The 25834-nt window shown below is 37.7% G+C and overlaps 1 protein-coding gene across 4 annotated transcripts; it reads left to right on the top strand.

Annotated features, from left to right (window-relative positions):
- Positions 1-8420: 8420 nt before the first annotated feature.
- Positions 8421-25555, top strand: LOC150078950 (uncharacterized). 4 transcript variants are annotated; one of them, XM_090383470.1, is made up of 3 exons: positions 8742-8807; positions 15045-15188; positions 22761-25555. In XM_090383470.1, the coding sequence occupies exons 2-3, from the start codon at positions 15155-15157 to the stop codon at positions 23810-23812; spliced, it is 1086 nt and encodes a 361-aa protein (XP_090239596.1). In that variant the 5' UTR covers positions 8742-8807; positions 15045-15154; the 3' UTR covers positions 23813-25555. The 4 variants fall into 4 exon arrangements, with proteins under 4 accessions (XP_090239597.1, XP_090239596.1, XP_090239598.1 ...); XM_090383469.1 differs by lacking the exon at positions 8742-8807 and adding an exon at positions 12104-12225; XM_090383471.1 differs by lacking the exons at positions 8742-8807; positions 15045-15188 and adding an exon at positions 8421-8487.
- Positions 25556-25834: the final 279 nt, after the last annotated feature.

Below are 25834 nucleotides of genomic sequence, written 5' to 3'. Positions count from 1 at the left end.
ATAGAATTTATTGTTAAAGCACCGAATATAAACACCAGTGGAGTTCCAAAGGCATAGGCACAATACGCAATCTCTTCTTCGGTAATCCATTTTGTGGAATTTTTAATCCTATAGTAGCTAACATTAAAGATCTCATCACATCATAGACCATAATGTTCATCTAGAAAAAAGAACTCAAGAAAAAGTACAGTAAAAAAATATCCCAAACATGCACATCCATAAGTGTTCTCTACTTTAAGACTAATGAGGTATGCTATGTATTCTAGCAGCAAGGTAAAACTGAGGAACATCAGGCAATATCCAGGTAGATTTCGCGAACAATCGAAAATATTATCAGATATAAAGTCAGAGACAATATAGAAATTATTAATTCAATAAATGTAATATAGCCATGGACCTCAGAAAAGGTGTCCAATAACTCTTCTATTTTCATGTTCTTACGCTTGATGTAATAGTTCCCTGGATCATACATCCTTGTATGATCAAGTACAAAAACACTTCCATTTTTAAAAATATATTTCCTATCTGCAATCGATATATTCTCGCATTTTTGTCGTTTCTTATTAGACGAACTATTGTTAATAGATATCGTGTCCTTCATTATAACTAGTTCACCAAATGAACACCGAATTAAATACAGAAGTGCTGAGGGAAAAACATATCCGTAAAAAATATGATAAAATGAAGACGAATGTTTAAGTGACCTCCAAACTAAACTAAAATTGCTTTGTTTGCTTCAAGTTTTCTAGTTAAGTGATTTGGCCAAAATACTTCAGTTTCAGAAGACCTCTGAAACTCTTACAGGTATCATTGTCAGATAAGCAAGAAATAAAAACAACCATTAGTTCGATCTTATGAATAACCAATGTTTTATTTTGTATATTTGTGTAAAAGACAAATGAAAATATAAAATTCGGCTCACTACTGATCTTATTTTTATAAAAAAAACAAGCTAAACTTTTAAATATATATAAAAATCATTATATTTTATTTTCACAATTCAATTTAAAGAAACTTTGATAATGCTTTTAACATATTAATCAATAAACCCAATTAATAACCGATTAAATTTCATTAATTACGAAGGATACATTTTTTTAGATTAAATGACCCTTTAATATATATATATATTGTAACTATAAATTATAATGCTATGCAGCGCGATGCTCAAGGCCAGTTTTCTAATGATATTTATGAAAATAGGAAAAGAGACTGACCACAAAGCCCTGAGATCCCCACTTTTTACAATATCCCCTCCAAAGACTGACCATTATGACAACTCTCTGTATACCTACTGTCTTTTAGCTGGCTCGCGATCCTCTCAAGGATCTTAATAGTAACTCCAACTTCTTCCAGTTTATATAACAGCCTTCAAAGAGTGACCACATCAAAAGCCCTACTAAAGTCTAGATATTTAATTTCAAACTTGTTACGAATGATGATATGCATCACAGCAATTTACCGTTTTTGGTAATTTACCAGGAACGGATCAGCCATGAACTTCCCTTAACGGATCCATGCTGAGATCATTCAAGATATCCATCGACACGATACCATGAAATAATGCAGGTAGGTAAGTATAAAATTCATTTTTACCTTCGAATTCGCCATCGTGGTAGCACAGTTGATATTATCACCATTCTTCCCATACTAAATAGAAAGGACCTACGTTCGAATCCTTTCAATGAAAGTAATTTTCATGGGCTGTTAGTCGGTCACAAGCGAGGATTGTACAGTTTTTTCCCTCCCGAAGATTCAAGTTTTTCGTCAAGAAAAAAGAAAATTACCACTGAATACGCACAATTCACAGACAATTTATATGCATCCTCGTCAGGAGCAAAGTTGATATAATCATCGTCCTCCCACACCGGTTGGAAAAGACTCGAGTTTGAGTCCTCAATGAGGCGAGGAATTCTTATTGGTCTGAGTTAGTTGGTCTCAAACGAGAATAGCGCAGTTTTTTTTTTTTTTGGGAAACTTGTGTTTTTCGGCCAGAAAAAAGCAAATTGAGCACAGAACACATGACATTTATAGACATGTTATTTACAGTACAATATGTCCTATGTTGCCGATGCATCTAAAACCGTACAACAACAACATAGTGCATACAGCGCGCTATGGACTAAGTTACTGATGCCACTAAAACCCAACAACAACAACCTACGGAATAATCTGAAATCCATTATTTATGCGATATTCATTAACAACGTTGAAATGCATGGAGGAAGACATGGAACCAACGCATAGAAGAAGTATGCCAGCAAATCTGACCAATACTTGAATTTTTGGACCCGTCAAGCATTTTATGATAAGGCGTATTCAGGAATGAGCATAGAAGGGCAAGAAAGTCATCTTAAGTTCTTTCTTTTGAGTAAAGTGGTTAGGTGTTGGAACGCAAAATAGGCTTTTTCATCGCTCTTGGGCTGTGAATCGACCTTGAAAAGTCGCTTGTGGTCCAGTGAGTTGGTTCAGCAGCGCTGGCTGTCATCTGTGGCAAAATATGCAAATCCCCAGCCTAATTTGGCAACACTGAATCGATGTGCCCATCGCCATTTTCCAGTTAAATCTATTCCTATAATAATATTTGCGCATTATGAAGGTATAGTGATTATAATTGTGTGCTATCGAGAGGGAGGGGGAGTTTTTCCGCATTAAAACCCGAAAGCTTTACGAAACCGACTAACTCAGCCAGTGTGTGTAAAAAAGTCCATAAAGGTTTCTCCAATTAAAACTTAATAAAACTCAGGCCTTTCGTACGTGCAAATTAATCGCAGTCACTCGAGGTGTCTTCATAGGTAGCACAGTTGATATAATCAGTGTTCTCTCCAAACCAGGTGGAAACGCCTAGAGTTTAAATCCCATCAATGACTCCAGGAACTTTTATGGACTTTTTTTTCTGCACGTCGCTGAATTATTCGGTCTCAGGCTACAATAATCTGAGAGTTTCGCGTGAATGTAAGCATAAATTACAATAATTGCTGTATAGTTTCCAATATTCGATATTCAATCCTATCGCAAGTTCTGTAGGAAACAAAATTACAGTTGGGTACTAGACAAGTACCAATATTTGTTCACGTCTGACTTAGATTTCTGTATTATAATTTTCCAAATTTACATAAATGGAAAGTTTATTCCGAGAAGAGAAATGAAAAGTGAAACAGATGAAAAGGAAAAAGTTAGTTCGTTGAGTTTGGAATTGTAGTTTGAACATTCTGAAACATATTTCAGAATGTTCTCTTTTAGTCCTTCGATTCATATTCGATATCTCCCACTAGTTCCTTCACTACTGAAATCTATAATAGTATCGGACTCAAGAGAAAAAAAGCAACATTACCGCAAAAAATAATAGCAGTTCCGACTCTTTTGAAGAGAACAATGCCATCTTACCAATGCAACAAAAATCATACCTATCACAGTATATTTTGTAAACATCTGTATGCTAAGCCCATATTATTGCTGTTCTGTGATGTTGACACCGTATAATATGCGTATTCATTTAGGGAACTGTCACCATCTCTAATTTGCATTCTACATCCCATTCCAAGTTTTCCTGCTATAGACTTGTTAATGGTCTTGGAGAGATTTGCTACTCAAGCAGGAGGTAAAGGTTATGTTCGATGTTTGTTTCTGAAACATACTTAAATGGACATGAGAAGAATTAATAAATACAATTTTGCTTCTTAGCGGCGACTGCATGCAGCGATGCCTGGCTGCCCTTGACCTGGCAACAAATGAGTCAGTAAAAGCAACCATATTTTAAACTGAAATATTACAAGAAAAGCTGTTCTATGAATCTCCTCTATGCCCATTAGGTGCTCACTCACTCTGCCTAAAACCGTAATGTACAACTGTGAAGTTTGATAAAATTCTCAGAAGGAGACAATCCTGGAAGTTATCCAACGATATTTAACTATGAGTAGGAGTAGTTTGAGATTTATTTGAATGTGATTTCGTTACTGGTGCCCAACACGGCAGTACAATCAAGGTATTGTGTTCTATTTATTTTCTAATTCTGAAAGAAAGTTGTGAAATCACATTCATTGCCAATTATTAAAACTCAAGTGTATAAATATTTTAATTATTCTGATGTCTCTGAATTATTGCAAAGTACCCGAGTTAAAAATAAAATTATTCCCTGATGGAGATATTTTGATTTCAAGTCTTCCGTTTTTCAATACATTAAAATAATCTTCGCTAATAATCGGGTCTACCTAGAACTTCCTCATAGTGTTCCTGCACTTTTTAAAAATTTCAGATTATCTCAAGAATATTTATGATCTTTAAACAACAGTTAACAGCCCAACTGATGTGTTAGGGTCTCTGTGTTTCTGTCACAATATTGTACCTGAATTATGAGAGAAAAGTTTTTTTTAATTTTTCAATGATACATTACGAGGGACTGAAAATATTTTCATATGATTCTAGTTTGCGAACTCATTTGAAATATGAATTACCTTTAATCCCATGTTAAAATTTGTCCTTTCCTTCGCTGAGGTTCCTAATTACCAACGTCATTGTCAGTTGATATGGCGGAAGCTCTTTCCTGGACTGCACCTTTGGTGATAGATACGCTTTGGTGCCTGCTGTAAGGTGCTCTTTGGTATGAACTCAGAATTAAAACATTTGGTTCCTCTCTTCATGGAGAATTAATTCTCCAACCGGGCCTGGTAGCATCGGTCAGTTTCTTCCTGAAATAGATGCTTCCGTTCATTAACGCGTTTGATTATGATTTTCGCCGAGGATATAAACGCACATTCCTGCAAACACTCCTCTGTGTGATCCCACAAAGGCTAGGTGCCCAAGTTAAGTTTACCACAAGAACGGAATGTAAACTTATCATGGAGGCTAAATATTATTATTATTATCCGTTTATTAACCACACAGAACTGTGGGTCACCCCGGGATTGTGCCAGGAGGGTGAGAGATTTACAGACTGAGGTGCGAGGAACCACATGTACAGTGTACAAGAGTACATGCCTGCTCGACACGAGATATCTACATAATTGAACTTGCATACGCTTCAAATAAAACAAAGTTTATAGCAATAAACATCTGAATTTAAAAAAAAAATATATAAATAAAAATGCAGCAGGCAAAGAGTCCAGGTGTAGGCGGTCGTCACAGGTTCAATAGTTGGTAACAGTTCTTGAGGCATTCCTTTCTGTAGAGCTTGTCCTCACAGAACTTATTAGGGTTGACGCCTAGTTTATTATAGATTTGGAGGCAGTTGGCCGGAAACATGACCCCTAAGGGGGAACCAATGTTTGTAAGTGTAAACCGGAGAGGGTGACAGGAGTCGCGGCGTTCACCTCTTGTCTTCTTTGTGCCAGAGATTAACGTTGATACAAATGGAGCATCTATTGGGCCTGTGATAAGCCGAGCTAGAATGAGTACGTTTCTTGTGGTAATGAGAAGTCTCCAGGGAGTGGTCCCTAGATTAACTTTTCTTTCGACAGTTAAGAAAATAGCCTTCGCCTCGACAATTATCCGAGTCTGGAGGCAAAGGCCTTGTGTCTTTTTTTCAGTTTCCATGTTTTGATGTGCTTTGAGGTTGATGCACTAAGACAGAATGTTTAGCTAATGTTTAGCTAACTTGATGCAGAAATAAGCGAACTTTAAAAATGAACTAAAACAGACAGTTCAAATGATATGTTGAACGAAAATATATTGATATAACTTGATTGGTTATTGAATGCGCTTAAGTCCGTTTTTACTTTATTTTACTATCTTGATATTAAAATAATTTTACCCAATTTAACTAAATCGTAAATATAGCTTAGCTTAACTTAAACTTCACTTATCTTCCATTTGGATCTACTCAATTTTCATGTTAAGTCTCTTCAGTCTTATTGATAAACTTCCGGTATGCACTGTAAAGGGAATTTTGTCCAGGCATAATTAAAAATAAATGTTAGTTATTATTTACTTAGCGTACAATAAAAACTCTAACAACTCTCTAAGTCCGTGTGTAGTGGCGCCATCTGTTGGTAATCAAATGTTATGCTCATTTTAGGAAAAAGGCTTTTGTAGTCTAATTTATTTGAGAATTATAACCCAAATAAATAAACCCTTAAAATACCATTCGGATAAGTGATTTTTAAGGGAATAAATGTCTTCCAAATATTTTATAATTAGAACTTAATGAGCTATAATTCTGGTGCTTTTATTTCCAGGGAAGGTACTGCTCAATAACGAAACATTATGTCAAACCCGAATCCTTGATACAGAAGTTAACATCGAAGCTTTAGTTTAAAGAGTTCAGAAACCTTATAGCTCCTTAAAATACACTAAGTTCAGTGACATTTTCAAAAATGTTTGGAAATATCATTAAAAACACATTTTTAACGAAGACATTTGATCGTTGGTACCTTAAACAGGTTATTTTGAACGATTCATTCAAAAGAGGTGACTGTTGAAAGAAAGGGAAATGTTAATTTCTCTTTCTTTCAACATATGACCCGTACATGATACCAATGACCCGTAGCCGTGTGGTCAGGAGCGGGAATGCAGTAGCACACACTCTTTGAGTAGACCGGGGTTCAACCCTCTGACTGCTAAATACGGTCGATCTGCCAACCCGCACTGGACCAGGGTGACAGATTACGGTCCAAATTCCCTCAACATGAATCGTTGAGGAGGGCTTCCATCCTGCAGTGGATGGATAATGGCTGCAGTTTACCAGTTTTTTTTTTTTTTATCAATGACCGAAACAAAGTAGCAGCGGACATTCCATCATAACAGCATCAGCATATCTAGATTCTCACGTTTTTCATAAGATCTTCAACAAGACCTTGAGACAAATACCGCACCTGCCATTGTTGTTCTGCCATGCTATGTACAAAAAACGGATCTGATTCCTTCGTATTTTAAAGTCTCATACTTTACAAATGGAAATCTATCGCAGCTGGAGATAACCATACTAGAATCACGGATTGGGCAGGGTTTATTATGTTTTAGTATTTATGCCGAAGCAATTAAAGTTAGCAGATAATTTACAGATAGATAGATATCTGTAAATTCCATATACCTTATGTTGTTTTTATTTGGTTTAGCGATACAAGGGCTGCTGTGGCCATATTGTGTCTGTTCATAGTTCATGTAGAGTCAACATATTGTTACAGATGTTAAATTATATCCTCCTGTACAGGCAAATATATTTTAAATATGTCGAAAGTTCGTCTATATTTGCTTCATTTCCTATAAAATGAGATAGATCATGTGAGATATTTAACGTGGAAAGTGATTGAAAGTTGGCTGATCGGATGGTTGAATGTAAGGGACAATCAACTAGAAAATGACGCACCGTAAATTGTCTTTGACAGTATGAGCACTGCGGTGGATTTTCTCCTAATAATAGGAAGAGATGATTATGATGAGTATTCTGAGTCTTACCAATACCACTTCCTCTCGTCTGATTCGTCGGAAGCCAGAGAGCCACAGCTTTGGTTACTGCTTTATCTGGTAAAGTTTATTGTTGGTGTTACTTTTCCAGTAACACCAACAATAAAATCGTAGAACGCTTTGCGTATCACAGGCATGGTCAGTCCGTATACCTTATGGTTGGTTTCAGAGTTTTGAGAACAAGGGTACCCCAGTTTCCTTAAGGAAAATTTTATAACCTTCCTCCAAATCAATTAACACGTCCTGTATTAAAAAGAAAAGTCATTTGTGGAAGTATTCCCAAACTTCAGCCAAAGATAGCAATTAAAAATTCAGACCATTTCTACATGCCTTGAGAGAGAGTCAAGTACTGTTTAATGCCCTCTATGCAGTCTCTCTATCCGCAAGAGCCCCAGAGTCTGTGGGAGAAAAAAACCATGCATTCCCTCGTACAAGATGGCAACTTAACGAGAAGGAAGGAAAAAGATGAACTCCATTCAATTCTTCTTCCTTCTTAACTATCGACTACACTGTAATCATCCCCCCCCCCCGACCTCTGAACTCAATCATTGGACACCCTTGGAGTCGCCATATATCTCAAAGCAACCGTACAAGTTCCTATGAATCTCGAACGGTTTCTTGTCATTCTAAATTTGTTTGCCTGAGACATCCTCTCACCGTAGTGAGTCTGCACTGAAAATATTTTAAAAATATCTGTGTTTTTAGGAAGCAGTAGAAGTCAGCTGTTCCAGATGTTTTGAAATTCAGGTCTTTGACTTTTAATAGGCAGCTTATATGACCCTGACGTCATCAGTATAAATTAAACTTCTCATTATTCGAACCCCCCCCACCCCAAGAAGCTGTTTATTCAGACTGCGGTGCAGACAAAGGTACATGCTTCCCATACGAAACAGGTAAACGAAGGACATACGTCAGAAAACGCTTGGGGATAGTTTTACTAAGTGGACAGCAACAAGAGATAATGTGGTGGAAAAGTTGTCGGGTCAGTGATGATGAAACACACTCATATTCAAGCGACTGTTTCAGTACCTTGCAGATGCTCTCTGAATGCCATCGTATTTAGCTAAACATTGGGGATTTTCTCAGGTAAGCCCAATTATTTCAGCTCCATCTTATTTCTTTATTTAGTCTTAATATTTTTCTTCATTAATTGTTAATCGATTTATTCATTAATCCTTAATATTTAAATGCGATAAGGTGCCACAGTATATAAAAGTCACATTCCATTTATCTCAGTTTACAGCAGTTCATGGGCACATTTCCTTTGGCGATTTCCTGGAATGAAACCATTTCTCAAAGCATTTAGAGTCAGCAGGTACACTGAAGGATTTCACAATCGATAAACTCGTTGGCAAAATAAAGAAGAAAGAAGAGTTCGAATTATTCAGAAGAATATTACGGAAAGGGTAAATTATTAATATAATTCTAAAATCCGTCAGTTCGTTCGTCCTTCTCACTCCCAAACATGAATTGCAAATGTTTGATCGTGTATGGTTACAGACAGGGTAAATAACTGAAATGCAGCAAAGATGATTTATTCCTTAATCAGAAATTCGTTAACTTGTACGCGGCTACCCTTCTTGTGTACATATCCCGAATTAATTCGACATTCTTAGGTAGTTTAGTTTCTTTTATTGATTCTGAAAAATATTAGATTTTCTGTGTGTATTTATATTATGTTTAAAACATCTTTATATCTCCTACTGTAAGCTCTTGGTACCTTGTCCTAACGGTTATTATATAAGTCCCCCCAATTCATCTTATTTAGCAGTGCAAAGCAATTTCATTAATTATTGATGATGGGAATGAAATATTCAGGCAGTTATAAACTGAAGGTCTCACTCATTTTATGAAATTTCACATTACATGACATTTACAAATTCATCACGCTGTTTGTTATTCTCAGTTTGGGAGTGCTGATCAAGATTATTTTCAACCTTTTTATAAAAGTAAATGATACTCTTTGCAAGACAAATTAAAACTTTTATCGCTATCTGTCTGCCATTGTAGAAAGTCGCTGTGAGCTTCATGATGGAAAATCGAAATGCAATAATTTTATTGTCTTTTTAACAAATAGGAAACAAGATATATATATATATATATATATAAAGAGAGAGACATTGGGTATGGTTCTAACATAGTCAATATAATAAATACATTTTCTGTTTATACTCTGGGACGACCAAACGGTTAGAGGAGTTCACGAGATAGCCAGAATACAAGAAACAGCACCGTATTCAACAGTCACGAGCTTGAACCCCGGTCACTCAAGGCACGTGTGCTTACGCACCCGCGCGCCTGACCACTAGGCTACGGCGGCCTCTCTTAACCAGTTATAATGTTTTAAGAAACATCCAAATGCTACTTCCCGCACATAAAGTGCATATCCGCTTGCTCCTGATTTGAGTACATGGTCGGAATGGAAAACCACCAGACTGTGTCAGTACCTTGTGATGAAGGAAACCTCCTGCGGGAGATAAGACATTCTTGTTGTTGTTATGGGAGTTTAAAGGCGCAAAAGCTACTATGGCTATAATTCGCCTATTAATTTTTTATATAGAAAAATGAAAAATTTTCATAAAATCAGAAAAGATTAAAAAGTCCAATCTGCTTCAGAAAGTTGAAAAATTCAAAAATATTTGCCTTGTCACCAATGAGATTCTCTAAAGTTATTGGTTTATTAAGATTTACCAGTGATAGCAGGGTTGATGTTATGTCTTGTCTATAGTAGGGGCAGTCAATGAGTATGTGTTTAACAGTCAGATTTATAGAACAATGTGGACACTGTGGTGGATCATCTCCTCTAAGTAAATAAAGATGGGTTAGATGGGTATGACCTATTCTTGCCCTTGATAGGACTACTTCTTCTCGTCTTGATGTACGGATACTGGAGCACCAATTTTTTGGATCGTGTTTAAATTGAAAGAATTTATTATTTGTTTGAGAGTGCCAGATTGTTGTCCATTCTGACAAGCATGCAGCTTGAATAGCTACTGCAAAGTCTGATGGCGGAACAGGGATATTAGTTAAGTCTAAGCCATTTGGATTTTTTGCGGCTTTATCAGCCAGTTCATTGCCCAAAATATAAGAATGTGCTGGAATCCAACAGAAGATGACCTGTTGACAGCGTTCTTCAATTTTTAGTAATATGTTTCGTATTTCTTCTATAACAGGGTGAACTTTAACTGAGAAATTACATAAAGCCATGAGTGAACTAAGCGAATCGGTGTAAATAACTGATTTTAAAGATCGATCAGCACAGAGATTTTGTAAGGCCAGTTTAATTGCATGTATTTCAGCTGAAAAGATACTGAATTCAGATGGAAGGGATACTAAAATAACGGTATTCGGAAACACTGCAGCTGCTCCAACGTTTGAATTAGATTTAGAGCCATCTGTATAAATTGGGGTAAAATCACTATATCTTTGAGTGTGAACTGCATGAAGTTGTATGATATTAGATGCTTGTAAAACGCCCTTTCCCCATTGGCAGAGATAAGTGTCACAAGTCACCAAAGGAAGAGAAGCCCATGGTGGTTGACAGCAGGTTGCTACCTGTTGTACGGAATGAACGGAAAGAGTCCAAACTTCCATCAGTTCAAGGAGGCGAAGACCAGCTGGCTTTACTATGCTAGGTTTATTTCTGAAGAGGTTTTCTAATGTTGGATTAAACTAGTATGACTGAATGGGATGCGAGGCAAAAATTCGTATCTTAACGGCATACTTTAGTAACAGTGTTTTTCTACGTAACGATAGTGGGGGCTCGTGAGCATCAATATAGAGACTATGTATGGGCGACGTTCTAAAAGCACCAAGTGCAATCCTCAAAGCACTGTGTTGAATGGGATCAAGCCAGCGTAATGCGCTCATTCTGGCAGAATCATAGATGGGAGCTCCATAATCAAGGCGGGATCTGATTAATGACCTGTATAGCCGAAGCAGAGAAGTACGATCTGCACCCCATGTTTGGGCGGATAAAGTTTTGAGTATATTTAACTTTTTTTAGAGAGGAAGTACGTACATTTTTAATATGGTCTATAAAATTTAACTTGTTTTCAAGGATTAAACCTAAAAATCTGATGTTATTAGTGATCGGGATGGAGACATTAGAAATTTGAAGTTCGGGATCCGGATGAAGTTTGCGCTGCCTACAAAAATGGATAGCAACTGTTTTCTACTGCGAGAGCTGATAGCCATTGAGGCTAGTCCACTGTTGTATTTTATTAAGTGATATCTGAAGCTGCCTTTCAATAGACCTCATATTTTGGGAATGGCAGGAGATGGAAACGTCATCTGCATAAAGATAAGTCTCGACTGTATTTGGAAGCTGTTTTGTAATAGAATCTATTCTAAGAGCAAACAGAGTGACACTCAGTACGGAATCTTGTGGAACACCTTCTCCCTGCATGAACGTTGCAGAAAGGGCATGTTGGTACTGAACTTTGAAACGATCTAGTATGTAGGAAGTTTTGAATAAATATAGGAAGGTTGCTGTTGTTGTTGTTGTTTTTTTTGGGGTTTAATGGCGCAAAAGCAACTTCGGCTATATTGCGCCTGTTCAAGTTTTGTTATTTCCTGTTATATTGTTACTGATTTAACATATTAGATATTATTAGTTAAGTTTATTAAGCTGAGGTATGATAAGAGTTCACTGATGTTTGACTTTTCTCCCATAATGAGTTCAAGGCTTAATGGCTCATTTGAATGCGATTTGAAAGCTGATTGGCGGGCAATTTGGTATCGTGGACATTCTATGATGATGTGCTTCACTGTTAGTGTGGTCAGACACTGAGGGCATTGTGGAGGATCGTCTTTCATTAGGAGGTAAGAGTGTGTTAAATATGTGTGTCCGATGCGAAGCCGGGCGAGGATAACCTCTTCATGTCTGTTTGACCGAAAACTTGATTTCCAGGATTTCTGCTGTTGTTTGATTTGGTATAATTTATTGTTTGTTTGAGATTTCCAGGTCTGCGTCCATATATTTTCAGAGGCTTTTCGATTGATGTTTTTAAAGTCATTGAGTGGTATTTTATGCAAGTGAGAATTTTTGTTAGATGGATGTTTTGCAGCATCATCCGCAAGTTCATTGCCGAGTATTCCAGAATGTCCAGGAATCCAAGTGAATCTGACTCTTTGTTTGTTTTCCCGAAGGTGTGATAAGGAGAAAAGAATTTTTCTTACATACGGATGAGATGGATGATCTTCTGTCTGTAAAGCATATATTGCACTTAATGAGTCTGTGAAAATAATACTTTTTACGAGGGAAGTTTTGGCAATGTGATCTAGGGCGAGACTTATTGCAAACAATTCAGCACTAAAGATACTGCACTCTATTGGAAGAGACTGCGAGATTATGTTGTTTGGCAATACAACAGCAGCACCAACGTGTGTGGCCGTCTTGGATCCATCAGTATACAGATGAGAATAGTCAGAGAATTGCGTTACATAAGAGGAATGGAGCTGTTTTATATGTTGGCTTGGGATATTGCTCTGTTTCCATTTTAAGAGGAACATGTCACAGTCTACTGAACTGATTTTCCATGGTGGAAGGGCTGTGGGGGTATCTTGGTAGATTTTATCCATACTTAAGTTCAATTGTGAGAGTATTTCTTTTAGTCGGATGCCTGCAGGTTTGCAGATATTAGGTTTGTTCGTATATAAATTTTCCCATTTCGGTTTATACAGATATTGCCATGTTGGATGTCCAGGAAGGCTTTGAACTTTCGCAGCATAGTTCATAAGAAGAACTTGTCTACGAAGACTGAGTGGGAGTTCATGGATCTCTGTATATAGGCTATACACAGGTGAGGTACGGAAGGCTCCTGAAATAACACGTAATGCATTGTGATGAATTGGATCTAACCAGTTTAACACACTTTTCCTAGCTGAGGAGTAAATGGGAGAACCATAATCTAATTTAGATCTTATCATTGCACGATAAACATGCAAACGTGAATATCGATCTGCTCCCCATGTCATGGCTGATACAGCTCGTAGAATGTTTAATTTCTTTAAGCACATTGTACGCAGATATTTTATGTGTTCTAGGAAATTTAATTTTTGATCCATGATTAGTCCTAGTAGCCGGATACTCTGTTTCAGTGGAATTTGTTGATTGCTTATCCTTAGTTCTGTATCAGGATGCATCTTTCGTTTTCTGCAGAAGTGTATTGCCGCTGTCTTTTGTACTGAAATTCGATATCCATTATAGATGGACCAGGATTCTATTTTGTTAATAGCACATTGGAGCTGCCTCTCGATTGTCCGCATATTCTGTGAGTGACATGATATGGTGAGGTCGTCAGCATATAGGTAGGTTTCAATTGTTGCTGGAATAACTTCTGTTACTGGGTTTATTTTGATAGCGAAAAGGGTTGCACTGAGGACTGAGCCTTGGGGGACCCCCTGTTCTTGATTGTATATTAGAGACAGGATATGATGGTAGCGGACTTGAAAAGTTCTTTTAGTCATGAAATTCTGAAGGAACTTCGGTAGATGACCTCGAAGACCTAATTTGTGCAATTCATGAAGGATACCATATCTCCACGTGATATCGAACGCCTTTTCAATATCAAGGCATATCATTACAAGGTGTTCGTTTCGGAGAAAAGCATTGCGAATATTTGATTCAGCTTTTGTCATTATGTCTATTGTGGATCTATTTTTCCGAAAACCATATTGACTAGGACTAAGGAGGTTATGGAAGTCAAGAAACCATGTTAATCGAGCGTTCACCATTTTTTCTAAAATTTTACCTAGACAGCTAGTGAGCGCGATGGGACGATAATTATATGGATTTGAATGGTCCTTCCCAGGTTTTGGAAAGGCCAGTACAAACGAATGTCGCCAAGAGTCTGGATATGTATCCTCAAGGTATATCCTATTATATAGCAGTAACAGTATGTATAAAGAATTTTTATGGAGGTGTTTGATCATTTGATAGTGGATTCCATCCGGACCTGCTGCACTTTCTTTAGATTTAGCTAGGGCTTTATGCAATTCATTTATAGTGAAGGATTGATTGTATGAAATCTCATGAGCTGCATGGAAATTAATTTTGTATTTTTCCATTTGAGCTTTATATGTTTGAAAGATTGGTCTGTATGACGTTGTTGCTGACAATTCCTCAAATGTTTCTCCTAGTAGATTTGCAATTTTTTCTGGATCAGTTATGTCATGACCTTTCCAGCTTATGATCGGTTTAGGGACGGTTGTATATTTGCCTGAAATTTGTCGAATTTTGTTCCATATTATTCTGCTGTCCATATTTCTATTAATTTTGCTTGCAAAAGATATCCAGGATTCTTTCTGAGATTTCCGGCGTATATAGCGTGCTTTTGCTCTGGCTTTCTTATATTTTATGAGATTAGTGGTGGTGGGATACTTTCTGAATTGATTCCAAGCCTTATTTTTTTCTTTCTTTGCTTCCAAGCATTCTTCATTCCACCACTGCTTGTAATGTTTATGAGACTGGTGAGCTGCCTTTGGTATTGCAATGTTTGCTGCAGAAATTATTTGATTTGTGTTATGAGTAACAGCATTATTGATATCAGTATGTCTTATAATTTTCTCATCTAAAGAAGCAGCATATTGGTATTTTTCCCAGTTTGCTTTGCAAAATTTCCATTTTATACCTCTTATAGGTTGCTGTACATCATTTGCTAGTAGGTGACAAACAACTGGGTAATGATCACTGCTATAAGGATCATCGGAAACAGACCAGTCAAGGAGAGGAAAGAGAGCTGGGGAACAGATGGTGAGATCAATTGCAGAGGTAGTCCCTGTTGGTAAGTGGACATGGGTGTGGGTACCTGTGTTTAAGAGTGTTAGGTTCCTATTATTTATAAGTTTTTCAATCATCTGTCCTCTTTTGTCTGTACGAAGTGATCCCCAGATGATATGATGCCCGTTAAGGTCCCCCATCAAACAAAAAGGAGATGGTAATTGTTCAATTAAATCCTCAAATTCTTGCAGTGTATACGCATGATTAGGTGGAAGGTAGAGAGAAATCATAGTCAAGGTAATTCCAGTCACGATGCATACTGCGACTGCTTCAAGGGGTGTTTGTAGCTGAATATGCTTGGATGGAACATTAGAGTCAACAAGAATGGCGACTCCTCCATGACCTGTATTGGTTTTTCGGTTTCGCCTATATAGATTGTAGTTCTTGATTGAAATACTTATGTGCGGAGTTAGGTTTGTTTCTTGCAAACAGATACTTGCAGGAGCATATACGGAAATTAGATCTTTGATATCGCTTAGATTACTTCGAAAGCCACGACAATTCCATTGTAGAAGTGTACGAATTATTTGGGTTTAGTACTTGATTCAGATGACTTACGATGAGCTGCTTGTTTTAATCGATCTGTTTTGATTTTTTCTTTTCTGGGGAAGCTTGGTCGGCCACCAATGTCCATGTCATCATTTGCGTCAAGTTCCAGAACTGGTTCATCTTCTTTCTCCTTTTCATCAATATCCATAGTGTCAGTATTTTTTTGTGTTTTTTTCTACAGATTTGGTGGAATTTGTACTGCTTGTTGGTGTTGGATCTTCAGCATCTGGTGGGATTACAATGGGTGTATTAATTGCCTGGTCAATTTTTTGTTTTGTTTGTAGAAGAAGATTTCGTGCCCAATCTGCTATTGAGATGTTAGGTGGGACTGTGATGTCAGTCTGTATTGCAATTACCTTTGTTTTCTGCACTGTAGTTGCTGGTGTTGCTGCTGTTGCTGCTGCTGCTGCTGCATATGATCTCACTGCTGGAAGTAGTGGTATCTGCTTTTTGGCTTCTTGATATGTTATCTTATGTTCAGTTTTATATTTTTGAACTTGCTTTTCTCTTTTCCATATATTACAGTCTCTGGAATAGGCAGGGTGGTCTCCTTTGCAGTTTGGACAGCGAGGAGACTGTGTATTGCATTCTTTACAGGTATGTTCTTTTGAGCCACAAGTGGCACAAATAGCTTGTCCGCTGCATACTGTTTGGGAATGGCCATATTTTTGACATTTGAAGCATCTTAATGGATTGGGGATGTATGGTTTTACCTGGCAATTCAGGTATCCGGCTTTGACTGATGATGGTAGAGTTGGAGTACTGAAAGTAAGTATGATGTTGCGGGTTGGAATGAGGTTTCCATCCTTTTTAATAAGGATTCTTTTGGCATGTATGACATTCTGGTTTTGTAGCTCTTGTACGATTTCTTCTTCAGAGCTGTTTAGGAGGTCCCATTCCACGATAACCCCTTTAGATGAATTTAAAGTGGCGTGTGGAGTGACTTTGATGGGAATCCCTCCAAAAGTTTTGGTTTCAAGAAGAAGCTCAGAATGTCGATGATTTGTCGATTCTATCAGAAGGTCGCCTGATTTCAAGCGGCGAACCATTTTCGGTGGACCAGCTATATGTTCTAGACACCTTTGTATAACAAAGGGAGAAAGTTTACTAACTGGTTGGTCTGATAGGGAATGAATAATTAGAAAGAGTGGCGAGATGGTTTGGGTCACATCTTTCTTTTGTCTTTTGGCAGTAGATAGATTAGGATCATCTTGCTGCCGATTATGATCAGTTTGATCCATAATTCCAGGAGAAGTCTGGTTTGTCAAGTCCATTGTTGCTCCTTTTAGCCCTGAAAGAATGATTTTTCCTTTCAGGTTTCCGGCCCCACCACGGGGAGGCAGGAGCAGTGCCACCTAGTGACCAAGCGGCTGACGGATTAGTTTGTTAGTAAGAAAATGGATAAATATCCTAAAAAAGAAAGGTGATTTTCCTTCCTGGGTTCTACTTAAAATCTGCTAAGTGAAGAACCACTTACAATGAACTGAGAATAAGTGAGCGGCTAGAAATGAAACGGAACAAAATCACTTGGAAGGATCACTTTAGAATTCGCTTAAGAAAAATCGCTTGGTCCCTATCGCTTGGCACTTGGGGCCAGGAAGGTTGCCTCGCAATCCAAGGCAGTAAAGATCACTTAGTATGCCATGCCGTCAGATGGTGTCAAAAGTCTTCTCTATGTCCATTGAAATCATTACAAGATGTTCACGTTTAACAAAGGCATTTCGAATGGCGAATTCAACCTTGACCATAAGGTCTAAGCACGACCTATTTTTACGAAAGGCATATTGACTATGGCTCATTAGATGTTCTGACTCAATGATCCAGACGAGTCTTCTGTGGACAATCTTTTCTAGGATTTTGCTAAGGCAGCTTGAGAGAGATATCGGTGTATAGCTATGGGGGTTGGTTAGATCTTTCCCAGACTTTAGAAATGCCAAAACAGTAGAGTGATGCCAGGAAGCTGGAGAAACATTTTCTGAAAAAATACGATTGTAAAAAACCAGCAGCAAGCGCAAAGCTTTGTGATCAAGATGTTGTAGCATCACATAATAAATCCCATCTGGCCCTGCAGCACCATTGTGGGCTGTTCTAATAGCATGCAAAATTTCAGAGTATTGCAGAGGTTTGTTATATGAAAGAAGGCAGACAGTTTGAAAGTTAATAGCATGCTTTTCTTTGGTGTTTTCAATTAGTTTGAAAGATGTAGAATAGGCTGATGCTGCTGAGATTTCAGCAAACGTATTGCCCAAAGCATTAGCAATATCTAAGGAAGTGGATAGATCTTGCCCTTTCCAGGAGAGGACTGGAGAAAGTATAGTAGGAAGCTTACAGATAACTGTCTAATTTTTTTCCATATAGTTTTCGGATCAGTGTTTCTGTTAAAGGCCGATGCAAAACGGGTCCAGGATTCTTTCTTGTACAAATTTGTACAAGAAAAATTTGTAATTTTGTAAACTTTTTTTACAAATTTTTAAAAGCCTTTGTACAAATCGTGCTTTTGCTCTTAGCTTCTTATAATTAATGAGATTGGTTTTGGTTGGACATCGCCGAAAGAAATTCCAAGCTTTAATTCTTTAATTTTTGCTTTCTTTGCTTTTGTGCATTCCTCATTCCACCAGTAATTATAATGCTTGCGACCAGGGGAATTTGATAAGGGTATTGTGTCCTTGGCAACTTTTAGGAGATGTGACGTGATGTAATCTGTTACATTATCAATATTCCGGAGCTGGATTTTTTCCCCGTCAAGAGAGATTGATGATCGAAATTTTTCCCAGTTTGCACGAACAAATTTCCACTTCCTGCGGAGTTTGTTTGAAGGAGTCTGTGATATTAAAAAATTGCATATGATTGGAAGGTGGTCACTGCCCATAGGATCATTTAAAACGTAGCACTCTATGGTTGAAAAGAGTATTGGAGCACAAATTGAGAGATCTATTGCTGAGGTGTGGCCAGTTGGGAGTTGTATGTCAGTGTGCGTACCAGTATTGAGTAAGGTGAGGTTTTGTGACTCTAGAAAGCTTTAAACGAGTCGACCACGTGTTTCTAGTTTAGGATCGCCCCATAAGGGGAGGTGCCCGTTAAAATCCCCTGATATACAGAGAGCTGGAGGTAGGTATCTCTAAGAAGAGATCCTCAAGATCTTTTAAACAGTAAGTATCGTTTGGTGGTAGGTATATTGGGACAAGTGTTATTGAAATATGGAGAGTTATATGAACAGCAACAGCTTTTATTTTAGTTTGAAGTGGAATATGTTTAGTTGGGATCTTTGAATTTATCAGGATTGCTACAACACCATGGGCAGCATTTGCTGTACTACGATCTCTTCGATTTATTCAATAGTTCTTTATTGAAGGAGAAATTTGCGAGGTTAGGTAAGTTTCCTGAAGACAAAGGGCAACTGGAGAATATCGGTTAATTAGATCACGGATATCATCTTTGTTGGAACGAACGCCCCTGCAATTCCATTGTAAAACACAAGGCATTATTTGTGTTTAATTGATGGAGATGTATCTGACTGTTTTTTGAAGGTTACTGGCTTATGACGTTCTAATTTAAATTTATCTTTTTTGGAGGAAACTGGCCGACCTGTGTCCATTTCTTCTTCTGCATGGATTTCTAGAAGGGGATCTTCCTGTATGGATGTGCCATCTGTGTCCATGGTTGTATCTTGAAAATTTTTCACTACATTTGCGTTTGAACTATGAGATATGGTATCTATGACTGGAGTAGGAGATGCCGCTGGTATTGTCAGAGGAGTATTATTTGCCTGGTCAGAGAACTTGGATTGTTGCTTAGAAAGAACATTTCTAGCCCAATAAGAAATTGATTTGTTAGTGGGAACTGTTACATCAGTTTGAGTGGAGACTGTCTGATATTCTTTACAGCATTGGCATAGGTCATATTTTTGGTTATAGTAGGAGCAACTAATTTTCTCGCTTCTGGGTAACTTACTTTGTTCTCAACCTTGTATTTTACTATTTTTTTCTCGGTTTTCTACTTTTCACATGTCCTAGAATAGGCAGGATTATCACTTTTGCAATTTGGGCATGTCATTTTTGTAGCTGTACAGTTACTTTGTATGTGATCTGAGGATCCACAATTAGGGCAGAGAGGAACTCCTCTGCATACAGTTTGTGAGTGGCCATACTTTTGGCATTTGTAACACCTTAAAGGGTTTGGAATGTAAGGTCGGATACGGCAAAGTAAATAACCTCCTTTTACAGAGGAGGGTAAGTTGGGTGTATTGAAGGTGAGAATAATATTTCTTGTAGGTGTAAGTTGATTTTCTTTTTTAACCATTATTCTTCTTGCTTCAATTACTTGTTGTCCCTGCAGCTCTTGGGTTATTTCTTCCTCGGTGACGTTCAATAAATCCCAACCGGATAACACACCCTGTGATGAATTTAGGGTTGTGTGTGGAGATATTTTAACTGGAATGCCAGCAGAGGTTGTAAGTTGTAACAGCTTCTCGGAATGTCTGTGGTTGGTGGTTTCTACTAGTAAGTCTCCTGATTGCAGTCTCGTCACCGTCTTGGGAGATCCTACAATACCCTCCAGATGTTTTTGTATAAGAAACGGAGGCAATTTATTAATGGGCTGACTAGTAAGAGAGTGGATGATTAAGAACGATGGGCAAGGTTGCTCCATCCGATCAGTCTTTTGTCTCTTTGGATTATCGTTCTCAATATTCTGGTATGTGTTTGCCAAGTTTGCTCCTTTTAGCCCTTGGCAAGTGGACTTACCTGCCAAGATTTCCCGCCCCGCCACGGGGAGGCAGGAGCAGTGCCGCTAGGTGGCCAAGCGGTTAAAATATTAGTTGGTTAGCGACCTAGAAATATGGATAAAAAAGAAAGGTGGCTTTTCTTTCTGTGTTCTAACTTGTAGCTTTTCAAGTGTAGAACGGTTTTAAGAAAATAAGGCTTTAGAGAAATGTACAAAGTTAAAAATAACTTTAATCGCCTTTAAAGAGCACTCCTTAAATCTCACAAATATCGCTTGGCCTAGAAATACGCTTGGCACCCGGGGCCGATAAGATATTCCGGTTAATAACTCGGGAACCAATCATTTCTGGAACAATGTTGATAAAAAAAAAATATTTTTATTGTCCCCTATGAGAAATTCGTTCCAGGTTGAGACACCCTGTATATTTATTATAAAAATGTACAAAAATAAAAATCTAAATAACATCAATTAAATATATATTAAAATATTTAAAATTGACTGGTCAAAGCGCTAAAAATAGAATCATAAATCAAAAAATACTCAGACTCTCAGCTGCTTTTGGCATCTGTATGGCGCCTTTATTAAACTAACGCCTGCATGAGGGTAAAACACGTGGGAAGGGAAAAAACTATGCAAATTTACATGATATAAAAGTAAAGAGAGATATGTTCTATCAAAAACTTCATGAAAAGGATCTTGATGTATGACTATCAGCTCTTTGTGTTTCCTTGTGCCCAATCGACATATACAGCATGTCGATTGGATACAGGAGCATTGGCTCATTGTTAAGTGGATATACTTTATCAATCGTAATCCAAACGCACTTTCATCTGAAGAGGACGAAGAAACAAATTCTCCCACTGCTATTGAGGAAAGAGATTCGTTGGAGACGATAATTTCATAGTATGTGCTGTATTGCTACTTACAGTAATTTCCCGCCTTACGTCATGCACTGAAAGGACGCGACGCGGTCTCATTTTTGGAGGAACCCACCGCTTGGCATGTATATAGGTACATTGATTCATTGCAACATTTCATCGTGGACAGCGCTGTGAGCGGAGAAAGGTGGTGGATGAACTTGACCGTCGACGTCTGTCTCGCATTGTTTCAGCCAACAGGAGAGTGACAGTGGCACAAATCACCGCCGACTTCAACGAGGGAGGTGCCAAAAATGTCTCCACCAAGACCATAAGGCAATCATTAGCCGCAATAGGTTGTAAAAGCCGCCAGCCCACTACAGTCCCATTGCTAACACCACGACACAGAACTCTACGCCTCAACTGGGCTAAAGAACATCGGCACTGGAACTTGGATGATTGGACACGGGTCTCTTGGTCCGATGAATCTCGTTTCCAGTTATTTCGAGCGGACAGGAGGGTGCATATCTGACGGAAACCGCATGAAGCTATGCACCGGTGATGTCAACAAGAAACTGTTCAGGCAGGTGGACGGTCGGTAATGGTCTGGGGCGTATTCAACTGACACACGTTTGGACCTCTGGTACGTCTATACGCATCTCTGAACTGTCCAGGTTACGTGTCCATCCTTGCAAACTATCTGCATCCTTTCATGGTCATCGTGCACTCATAGGACAATGGACTTTTCCAGCAGGACACGAAGTGACACAGAGCCGTAGTGACTAGAACATGGTTCGAAGAGCATTCCGTAGATTTTACCATTATGGAATGGCCTCCCCGTTCATCCGATATGAACCCTGTGGAGCATCTTTGGGATGCTGTGTAAAGGTCTGTTCGATCTTTGGATCATCCACCCAGGGATGCAACGGAATTATGGACAACGGTGCAACAACCATGGATGGGGAATACCTATGGAACGCTTTCGTGAACTAGTGGACCCAATGCCTCGTCGTGTGACTGCCCTTATGAAAGCGAAAGGTGGGTCTACCCGTTACTAGGTAGGTATCCCATGATTTCAGTCCACTCAGTGTAGTTGAATGGTTTATGGCTGCACCATTTTGGCCGCTTGTAAATTCATCCATATAGTTCTGTATTTGTAGATCGGAGTTTGTTCGGCCTTTATGCATTATTATTTCTCAGGAAAATGAAGTCCTGCCAATATTTTGTCATAAACTAATAAAAATTGAAATTTAAATCTTTCATATTGTTGCTTAACTGTGAGCACTAATGAGTTTTTTACTTCATCTTTTGTCACAAATATATATATATATATATATATATATTTTTTATCAAATTAAGCAGTTTTTACAGAACAAAACAAAGTTTAAAATATCTAGAGGAATTTTATTTAATTGTATTAACTTTACTTTTTACTTATTCCCCGCTAGGTCTGAGCTGTGTTAAAATAGACACCACAATGGTGCTGCGTCTATTTGCCATATGCAGTTTCATCATTCCTGGATTTGTGCTTTCTGCTGAGATTAGTTACCAGGACTTAGAAAGACTGGGTTCTTCATGCAGTCCTTGGGATAATTGCCGAAATCCTACTAAGTCGGAAAGAAATGGTGACAGAAACTGTGAGTGTGATGAGAAATGTCCCGTTTTCCAAGACTGTTGTGTGGATTCTCCTCACAGAGGAAAGCAACAAGTAACTCAGGGGCCATCTCTGGAGTGTACTACAGCAGGAAATAACAACGTTTTCATGGTCACAAAATGTGCTCCTGAAACTGATCCAGAAATTATGCAGAATTGTGAGTCTCCGAACAATGACACTAATCCTATTAGATATTTACCAGTCACCAACACCCAATCAGAAATAACCTACAAGAATTTGTATTGTGCAGCATGTAATGGAGATTTTAACACTGAGCTATGGTCAATGGCGGTTTTATCCGAGTCACTGCGTAGTTACAGGGGTACTGTTGACATCAGTGAAAAGTTTTTGTTGGACAATTTGGTATTTGACGAACTCACAAAAGAATGGGGCGTGTGGTTACCCAGTGGAGATAACTCAACATTTCATGACTGTACTATGCTGCCAGTTATACCTTCTGCTATGAAGGACAAAGTTAGATACTGCTATAAGCTGATCTCCTCTTGCAACTCCAAATGGAGAGACGATGCAGTACGTGTCAAATGTCAATCTTTTCAAGCAGTTACGAACCATTCCACGGGAATGTACAGAAATCCGTATTGTGCCATTTGTAACTCAAAAGATCCATCAGGATTAAAATGTCCCTTAAAACCTGAAATAAGCGACAGGGGAGATAGTCTTAATATGGTCACATTGTTTAACTTCAAAAAGAAAGGAAACAAAAAGAATTGCCCCGACAAGCAGGTGTTCAATCCGTATTCCAGAAGATGTATATCTCTGACTTGTGGCGTTGCCGGATATAAAATAGTGAATAAAAAATGCGTCAAAGATAGAAGTAATAGATAAGAAAAATAACTGATACCGTGTTCTAAAGAGTAAAAGCTATTTTTTATGAATTTATGAAAAAGCGATATAATTTGATATACGGCAGAATATATTTGAATTCTTTCAACCTCGAAGATCCTTTAGATCATTGCTGTCTACTATCCTCCAGCATGTCTTAAAGCACAAATTTCAGTAGATAATGATCATCTTCCAGAGGTCACAAACCGGGTAGATGGTGTTACAGTTTTATGAAGGATATAAACAGAAGACTAGATCAGAAGTAAATATACTAAACATAACAACGACAAGATTCATTTCGAGGAGGAGACTGTCCCTATAACAATGAAGGAATATTCAGTTGTCAGATAGCAGAACAAGTTGATCGCTCGCAATGTTGTCATTCGCCACTCCAAAAAAATATAACAATTAATTGTCCCCATCGTCTGTTCGCAATATTTGTGTACCGCAAGGAAGAATTAGAAACCAACTACTATTGAATTCAAAAGAGATTCACCAAAGAGAAGGACCGTTCTTGGATTAGCTGCCATCAAGAAAGGTTACTGCAGTTATGCAACTCTTCACAAAAACTATTTTGAGCAGCAGTGACAGAAGGCATTGTGGGACGACGAATTATGCTTCAGAGTCCATAAAATCAATGTATCTAAGTTTGTCATGTGCCTAAGAAACAAAATCGTGGAGAATTCACTGCACTGTGAAATCTGGTAATGATAAGTTTGGACTGAATCCAGTGAATGTTTTATATAGATCCGTAAATGCTCATTTCTGCAGTCCCATCTTGGATAATTGTGCCCTACTTGAATTCCGGAATTCTGTGGAGAATGTTTTCTAACTGTATTAGCATACCAATTCTTATCAGTTATGTAGTAGTAGTAGTATGAGAATAATATTGCTTCGACTAGCCATATGCCAGACTTTAATTAAACTAAGCTGTTCTGTGATATCTGGGTGCAGCAAATACCAGCTATATCGAGTATGCACATAATAATCACACAGTACTTGAGATTCTCTTTCTAAAGAACTAGCCACGGTCATATGAGTCACACAAAATGCTTATGTATGTCCATATACAGAAATCTTGTTGAGAAACTCATAATATTGCCACTCTCATTAAATCCGGTGGTATTCACGTCCCACCAAACATTAAATTTTTCTTTTCTTAAAAATAATCTTTCTTTGTGTCTAAATACATGTCAGAAGATAATGTATCGCCAACTTACTATACATTAATATACAGTTATTACAATAGCTATTTGTTTTCCATTCAGTTTGGAAAGAAATTCAGAATATTCTGGATTTGAGTTTCATATAAAAGTGCCATAAGCTTGCTATTGAAATAAACTCTGTTGATATAGTTTTGAAAAATATTTGAAATGCATGAAGGTACAAGGTACCCAACAACTTCCCCTAATGAACAGCAACTATAGGGGAACAAGTAGAGAATGCGAAATTTTCCATTACATTTAATGGACACTCCAGTTTATAATTAAAGTAATAATTGATAATTAAAATAATCGAAACGATATGAATTGAATAGAAATATATATACACACCTAGAAGTTTGTAATTTAAAACTGGACTTGGAAACATCACTTCATGAGACGCTGTACGTTTAACGAAATCCTGTGAGATGCTCATATATGAGAGTGACATATAGAGAGATTATTATAATGGACACAGAATTATTTTTATTTTAATGATTCATTGTATATCTTAACTGTAATACGCGAACTCTTTATCTGTGTATGACTTCATGTACATTCAATACTGTAAATAGTATTTTTTGTATATATTGTCACCTTAATTAATTCTCACGATAAAGTTTTATTAAACTTGTTGTTATTGCCATAGCATGTCTCGATCTCACTTCTTTCTGACACAAATTTATTTATTTTTACCTCTGATCCCACTAAGTTTGGTCCTTCCAAATTGCGGTGTAGTTGAACTGTGTTTGAATTAAGACAAAACTAGTCTACTTCTGCAGCCATTGTGGTTCGAATTCTAATATCATTGGTATAGTATGGA

The sequence above is a fragment of the Mastigoproctus giganteus genome, chromosome 10 (assembly GCF_048544385.1).
Source record: "Mastigoproctus giganteus isolate SK-2022 chromosome 10, ASM4854438v1, whole genome shotgun sequence".
Classification (NCBI taxonomy): Eukaryota; Metazoa; Arthropoda; class Arachnida; order Uropygi; family Thelyphonidae; genus Mastigoproctus; species Mastigoproctus giganteus.
The sequence above is the reverse complement of the archived record's forward strand: the minus strand, read 5'-3'. Positions and strand labels throughout refer to the sequence as shown.

Excerpts from the sequence above, each read along its gene's own strand:
- LOC150078950 (XM_090383470.1), top strand. The coding sequence starts at position 15,155 with ATGGTGAGATCAATTGCAGAGGTAGTCCCTGTTG. Across the intron at positions 15,189-22,760 it reads TGCAGAGGTAGTCCCTGTTG|GTCTGAGCTGTGTTAAAATA; the intron begins GTAAGTGGACAT and ends ATTCCCCGCTAG.